This window comes from Leptodactylus fuscus, chromosome 6 (assembly GCF_031893055.1).
Source record: "Leptodactylus fuscus isolate aLepFus1 chromosome 6, aLepFus1.hap2, whole genome shotgun sequence".
NCBI classification, from domain to species: domain Eukaryota; kingdom Metazoa; phylum Chordata; class Amphibia; order Anura; family Leptodactylidae; genus Leptodactylus; species Leptodactylus fuscus.
In genome coordinates this window covers 112,647,434-112,655,756 of record NC_134270.1, presented here as the reverse complement: position 1 = coordinate 112,655,756, position 8,323 = coordinate 112,647,434, and the positions used below count along the sequence as shown (strand labels likewise).

At 43.4% G+C, this 8,323-nt stretch overlaps 1 protein-coding gene across 1 annotated transcript; it reads right to left on the bottom strand.

Moving 5' to 3' along the window:
- Positions 1-282: 282 nt before the first annotated feature.
- APCDD1L (APC down-regulated 1 like) lies at positions 283-4,902 on the bottom strand (the record flags this gene model as incomplete). The annotated part of the gene is made up of 3 exons (XM_075278071.1): positions 283-1,127; positions 3,430-3,961; positions 4,724-4,902. Coding segments are annotated over 3 exons (1,473 nt in total), but the record flags the coding sequence as incomplete, so codon positions are not given.
- Between the last annotated feature and the right edge of the window lie 3,421 nt (positions 4,903-8,323).

The following is an 8,323-nucleotide window of genomic DNA, read 5'->3' as shown; positions in this document are numbered from 1 at the left end:
CTTCAAAATACTCTGCTCTATAGGTTCCTTCCCTGGAAGTGTACTGTCTTTAAGGGTTAAATACATAAAAGAATTGCAGATGTCTGCCCCTTCCCCACACTACACAGTCTGTCCACTCATTTGGCTCAATGCAGCCCATTATGCAGACATTTGCAGAGTAACCTCCTCCAGCACCAAGGGTTTTGAAGAAAGAGATGTACATCATCTTTTCAGCAAGTGCATTAGCTAGATAGAATACTATGTACAATATCTTTTAACATAACAAACAAAGCAGAACCTCAAGACATATTTTTTGTTATCTTTTAAGTCGAGTACAAGATTGTCCCAGCTCTGAGAACTGCACCTGAGAAAACAGCCGGTATGGTTCAGTTTGGTCTTAAAATATGTAATATAATAAACATTAACATCAGCAGAGCCCAAAACGGTGGTTGGGGTAAGGGTGCAATGTTCAGGGCAAAATCTGTAGACTGATGTTGCTTAGAAGGCAGTGTTGGCTCAGAAGAGCACTGGATCAGCGGGGGCTGGTAGGAAGTTGGCCGCTTGTTGGGTGTTGATGGGCTGGAGCCATCTGTTGGCCTTTCTCCCATATACAAGAGATATCTCTTATGGTTGTCCTGTGCAATCTTAAACAACTCATATTCTGTGTGAGGAAGCCTGATACCCAACACGTCGCAGCCCCCTGTCATTGTAATATCTTGTTCCTGCCCTATAGCCCATGATCCTAATGTGCCACAGCTCCCAATCCTAGAGGCATTCAACATCCATAAGAAGGCCTGGTTCAGAGGCGTCACCCATACTTGGCTTACAGTAAACACCAACTCTGTGCCACCTTTCACTTGCTTAGAGGGCACTCCTTTGGTATAATGACCTGTAGCTCGGAGTGTAAAGGTGTGCTGTTTGCAGAGTGGGTCAGCATAATGGTAGTAAAATCCTTCCCAGGTTCGGTTATCTTCATGAAATGTCAGGTAGCGGGTGAGAAACAGCACAGCTGGGCGAACCTCACATTGGCTGCTCACCCATTTCCCACCAAGAAGGGCTGGAGGTTCTGTAGTATTGGGCAGTATCGGTGGATGGTGTTCATCAGAGTTGTATATCAAGCTGCAGATGTGACATGGATGGACGTGATGCTGCAAAGGAAAGCATACATTGGAAGAATGAGTAAACGGCCATTTAAACATTTCTTAAACAGAAATAATTATATATATATATATATATATATATATATATATATATATATTAACTATTAAAGGATTATTAAAGGATTATCTTATCTTATGTACTGTTTAGATGTAGAGGAGATGCCATTATGAGGTCTGTAGATTCACAGGGGGCATAATTGAATGGAGATATCACTACTGAAGAGAAATTGCGGCTCTTCATTTCTGGGACTTTAAGGCATGTCAGAAGATAAATAAAGGTGAAAGTTTTCTTTAGGACAGTTATTGTGACAATGACAAATATTTAGTGGGATGTAGGGGTCTCATTCTACATTGATGCATGATGCAGAGGGCACTGATCATGGTGAGGGTCATTTTTACCTGCACTGGCAGATGAGTTCTAGGTCGGCCAGGGTTGACATACATGCTTTTAGCATCTATAGCTGAGCTTCTGTTACTCTTGCTAAACACGACCTGCCTGACCTTGCAGTAATATTGTGAAGACCTAATACAGAGACTCTTTATCGGGACCCATACACTGAGTACTGGGGGTATTTGTGCTCTTTAAGGAGTTAGGGTGCCACTTCAACAATTCTATACACTATAGTGTATACACTATAGTGTTCTCTGCATGCATGTCATGTCTAGACAACACCCCCTACTCCATAAACCTCTTCCACTATTAGGGACCCCTTGACAGATTTTTTTTTTTAATTTGGCGTAGTGTGGTAAGCATAGATGCTGAGATTAATCCTGTATTATATTGGAGAGCTTTATCCACAGTTTTGCATATCCCAGTATTCATTGCTGTGTTTTCTACTGCATTTTATGCACTCAGTTCAACTATTACAGGTGTTACAACTGTTGTGAGATACTACCAGCAGAACTACGAGTGCAGCTCTGGAGTATTATACAGGTGTTTAAGTAGATATACTATTAGATAAATGAAGGGAAGTCAGACAGTACGACATAAGCACTATTGGGAGACACTTGTAGGTAGGTAGGACAATACCTATAACAAGCTTAAATACACTCAGTGGCCAAAAGTCACCAGAAGGCATGTCCCAGTGCTGGCTGTGTCAGATATGACACTGAAACAGTGTGACATGATGCAGCCTATGGCGCTAGTATCACCAGGATATCTGAGCAGTCTGATGCAGACAGGTGTCTCGTGAACATGGCCGCACGACGCAAGTTAAGTGACTCTGAACGTGAGATGATATTCGGTACAAGACGCATGGGGCATAGCATTTTGGAGATTACCCGGGAATTTGGGTTTCTGAGGTCAACAGTGTCTTAGGTGGACCTGCAATATCGCAGAGACAACGTTGGAAGCCGCATGGACTGGCACAACGGTCAACCACGAGTGTCAACCGTGAGCCAAATTGCCGCCGATTTGAATGTGGGGTGCCAGAACCCCATTTCCACCAGGACTGTACGCCGAGAACTGCACCGCATATGCTTCAACAGTTGACGCCTGACCCGTGTCCCTTTGCTGATGCCGCAACGCAGAGCTCGAAGACCGGCATGGGCCCGCCACCATCGTCATTGGACCATGGAACAGTGGCGGTATGTGACATGGTCTGATGAATCATGGTTCCAGTTGTACAGAGCCGATGGGCATGTGAGGGTGTGGTGTATGACCCATGAAGCCATGGATCCTGCATGCCAACAGGGACGTGTCCAGGCGGGAGGTGACTTCATCATGGTCTGGGCCGTGTTCACATTATCGCAATTGGGCCCCGTTGTCTGGGTGCAGGGATCAATGACCAGCGCTCGATACATGCAACTTATGGCAGACCATCTGCACCCCTTTCTGGTGTTGGAGTTCTCTGATGGGGATGCTGTGTACCAACAGGACAATGCAACATGTGATTGCTCGTTGGTGCCACGGGACTGGCTTAATGAACACACCAGTGACCTCATGACCCTCGATTGGCCTGCCCGCTCGCCCGACCGACCTCAACCCCATAGAGCATTCATGGGATGCTGTGGATACCAGTGTCCACTCCATGGACCCAGTGCCAACTAAACAGGACCAGTTGTGGGCTGTAGTGCAGACTTTGGGGATAATATCCCTCCAGATCTCTTCCAACACCTTGTTGAGTCCATGCCTCGTTGTTTTGCTGTAGTTATCAGGGCTCATGGAGGGGCGACCCGCTATTAACGGCGCATCTGGTACCTGCCCATGACTTTTGGCCACTCAGTGTACATACAACCTGTAGATATATGTGTGTGAAGCATATTGTAATGTTGGATTACTGATACCTACCAAAGCGCTCTGCAAGGGCTGCTGGTATCCATTAGGTCGGTAATGGAGCCTCTCTGACATTTCTGTATGGATGTCTCCCAGAAAGAGTTTCTCTACCAGCCCTCCCTTCTCCTGGGATATGTATTGTTTCTCCAGTCTCACAAGGCTAAGCTCATGCATGGTAAAGTTTAGTGCCGCTGTGCAGTCTCTGTCAGCCTTGGCACTGAGGAGCTCATATAGTCTTCCTGGAGCCCAGGTTCTGCCAGTAGATACAAAACCCACACAAGTCCTGTTCATCTGGGCTCTGATATTACTCATGGCCTCCTGGTTGTAAAATACAATCCCAACTTTGTGCAAACTGTAATCTGCCTCTGTAGCTCCCCTTGTTATCCATGAGGCCTGGCGAAGGCGCACTTTTCCTTTGATCACAAGAGAATACAAGGGCCACTGGCATTTAGGGTCTGAGTAATAGAACTGGAGGGCCTTGAACAGACGACTGGGGTAGAACGTATAGGATCTTGTAAGGAATTCTGGTCCTGGCCGAACTTCACATCTAGAGGGGAAAAAAGTGAAATCATTAATTTTATGCCTAAGCAACAGTTGCAGTTTGCCATTTATCCTGCGTTTACAGCCAGTATTATACTCCAGAGCAGCATTCACAATTCTGCAGTATCAACCATACAGGAAATGAACTATATCGTACAGTTACCATTAATGAACTCAATGTCTGTTTAATGCACATACAAGATGGGCCCTATAGAGGCAGAGAGGCAATCTTTGTATCCATTCTTCACTAATAGATGAGGGTCCTAAGTAGAGTAACCCTCTTCTATCAATACCCAAATAGAAAATGGTTTTTAACCAGCCAGCATCTTAAAGAAGCAATGTGGGATTTCTTTCATCTTCTGTTTGTAAAGCTTTATTTCAATCAAAGTATTCTGTGTGACCTGGAAGTGTTTCATGGAGAAAAAAAAACACCTACAGGAATTTTCTCTCCATTCAAATAAACTGAACCGTGCTGGATGTATTTTTTTTCTATTAAAATCAATGAGAGATGATACAAACAGAAAGTAATATGTTTCTATCCATTTGTCCATCCATTTTTCTAAATTTTCCATTTGTTTTGATGGATCTATCAAAAACTGGTACTACAGCCAATGCAGGTGTGAACATAGCCTAAGACTGTTTTACCTTTTACCAGATGTACCTTAACAGAAACAAGATAAAAAAAGCTTTCCCGAATACCTCTGTAAAGAAATGCCTGAAGGATGATGGTATGTGAAAAGAACAATCTAGTATCATAATAGTCTCTTACCCTGTGGAAATCCAATGACCTTCTATGTTAGGTGGTAAAACAGAAGAAATACGGGCTCCGTCCTGTAGGTGGCGAAGTTGGTACTGACATTCTGGCTCCCAGGTTAGCTTTCCATGGCCAGGGAACCGATCAGAAGGGATTGGTACATCCCACAGCTTATCCCCATAAACCAGGGCTAAAAAATTACACAAAGAATAATAGTGATCAAATATTTTGTATCAAATAATTGCAAAGGAGGTAAATATAATGTGTGGTATTTAAGAGGAACCCTATATACTCTAGTATAAGGCGACCCGAATATAAGCCGAGGCCCCTAATTTTACCACAAAAAACTGGGAAAACTTATTGACTCGAGTATAAGCCTAAGGGGGGGAAATGCAGTAGCTACTGGAAAATTTCAAAAATTAAAATGGTCAGAGTTTTTGGGTGCAGTAGTTGGGTGCTGGGAAAGGGGAGGGGGTGTTTTGGTTGTCTGTCTGCCCCTTCCCTGAGCTTGAGGACTGCTGTTTTTTTCCCCACTTGGAATTTAGCCTGGCTGTATATAGGGTATCTGCTCCTAGTAACCCCTTCCCGACGGAACAGGAGCACTGCAGATACCCAATATTCAGTAGACCGGGCACTTTCAGACACAGGGATACATAATGTGTATGTGTCTCACAGTCATTTTCTACTTTTGTATGTATTCTAGGGAAAGGAGTGATTTACAACTTTTATTCTATTTTTTATAAGCTCCATTTCCCCCCCCCACTATTTTATGGGAGATTCTATACATTGATATTGCAGCTGGTCATAGACCCCCCCCCCTCCTAAAAAAAAAAAATCCTTTTTTTTGCTGACTCGAGTATAAGCCGAGGGGGGCTTTTTCAGTACAAAAACTGTGCTTAAAAATTCGGCTTATACTCGAGTATATATGGTACATGTTACATACGGTACATTAACATTACATGTTACATGTTATATACGGTGCATTAAAATGTGTACATTAACATGTTATAAATCACATGGCTGCTTCATAAACAGATGCATAGCAGAGATAGGTGCGGTGCCGGCTGTCTGACTACCACCGAATGGATAGGCCATTAAACCATTAGATCATTAAAATCCAGGCTTGAAAAACTCCTTTAGGCCAGAGCCCCAAGTGGTGTAAACGCTGTGGCAAAAAATGCAGAATTTTACAGTCCCTGCAAAGTAGATGAGTATCTAGTGAATACCATCCACATATTGCACAAAAATACATGCAGGGGAAATGCTGCCATTTACAAAACCGTTGCGTTTTTTGGAATTATACCTATGGAAACGTCAGCGGTTTCCGTTTTGGTATAACAGAAGCAAAAAGTCCGCAGAGGGATTTTCTCTGAAAAATGCTGCTGGAAAAACTGATATGTTTCCCCCGTGGTTTTCCCTGCAGCACTTTTTCACAGCAGCCCGCTATGTAGGGTCTAAGCCTTAAGGGCTAGTTCACACGTGAAAACCGCCTAGCTTATTTGTGCAAGGTTAAAAACCGCTGGGAGTTTTTTCGACGCGGTTTTTTGCATTCCGCGCGGTTTTTGACGCGGTTTTCGCTAGTTTTTTTTTTTCCTATATGTGCTATAGAAACCGCGGGCGAAAACCGCGCGGTATTGTGTGCAAAAAACCGCGCGGTTTTTTACCGTGCGGTTTTCGCCTCCCATTCACTTCTATTCATTTCTTCAGGCGTTTTCCGCCTGAAGAAAGGTCATGTCGCTTCTTTTTTCCACTAGCGGTGATAAACCGCTAGGAGAAAAAAAAAGCTAGCGGTCTACATAGACCACCATGTTAAAGGGGCGGTTTTTGAAGCGAATTCCGCTGTCAAAATCCGCCCCTTTGCCCACGTGTGAACTAGCCCTAAGAGAACTTTGCAACCCTCTGGGCCAATACTATTAATGACCTATCCTTAGGTTAAGTCCTCACTATCAGATTGGATGGGGTCTCTACATAGGAAAAAGAGCCAGAAGCAGACTGCTCTATTCTAGGTAGTAGTTGGGCTACTTAGCTCTGTTTTCTGTGTAGCAGTTGTATAGGAGCTATCTGCTTCAAGCTCTCTTCTCCATATAGTAGCTGCTGAGAACAGCTGTTCAGAGGTTGTCTTGGATTTTGGACCTCCACCAGCAGGGATGTAGTTATAGGGGGTTCAGAGGTAGCAATCACTACCAGGCTCTGGACCCTAATGTGCTGGGGGATGGGGGGGGGCAAAGGTCCCTCTGCCACATAAAATTTTCACAGATTGTAACAGAGTTTGCATTGGTGCCCAGGATCTTCAAGTTATGCCTCTGCCCACCAGTCTAATATTGATGACCTATTCAAAGCATTGGTCATCAGTATAATTCTGCTTGGAGAAGCCTTTGGATGTTTGGATGTTTGTTCCTTAATCACGCTAAAACGCCTCCACGGGTTTGCCTCAAATTTTCCACAAACTTAGTTATCACTTGGGATTGAAACATAGGCTACTTTTGCTGTGGCTAACATACATGGCTTCTTGCCAGGACACTCACAAACCCAAGAGTCCGAACCCCAGGTGGAGAATTACACACACTTACACTCACACACACGTCCTCACATTGCCAGCCACCAACTAGCTGGCCGCCTCAGGTTTAACCCTCACCCCACAGTCACTTTACACTAATAAACCCCAGCAGCCTTACTACATACACAATACAAAATATCACATGTTCTATCACATCCACATTTTTAAAGTACTCTCACAGTTTCACACATCGGTGTCGGGCCCAATTGTTACATGACCGCAGACGAAGTCGCGGGTACAAGCTAGTATCCCATAAACTAACAATTCTTGAATTCGTTAATGCTTTGTGCCATCCTTCTAACACATGTATAAATTGACAATTGGGTGTTATAACATCCCTTGACCACAGGGTGTGCTCATGAACACTGACAACTGCTTTATCAGTACTGAGACTGTGTAGAGACATACCTTATTAAAGGGGTTATCCACTTTTTCAAAATTGATGGCCTGTCTCTAAAATAGGAGATCAGTATTACACATTCAGGTTTATGGGGCAACTGCTAAAGTAGTCACAACTGCTGTTATCAATAATACTGCAGGTGAGAAGCGCAGTGCCCAGCTTGTAAACCATATGGTATAGTTGGACCCCCATGGATGCAGCTCATCTACGGGGGTAGTGATAGCTACATTTCCTCTGATCTAAATTTATCTTTTTTTTTTTTTTCTTTTTTTTAGAAAAGCTGGATAACCCCTTTAATATTTCCAGGATGAAGTACAGAAGGACGGCACAATGCAGAGTTTTAAATATTAATAATATTTATTAAAACTAAAGGTCTGGTTTGGTGAAGAGAATTGCTTAGTTGTCAATTCCAAAAAAACAGTATTATAATAGAAATTATTTCTTGTACAAACAGGACCCTTTTGGTATTAACCTTGCAGGGCTTTGTCCTACAGACCCAATAGGGCCATACCTGCTGCTTTTATGGCTTTGGCCTCGTGATTACTATAATATTAGGTAACTGCTAGTTATGCATTCTCGTACCATGTTCCATACTCTTTAATGTGCCGATATATGCATGAAGAGGGAGAATAAAGTGCATGCAATAATTCAATGTCAA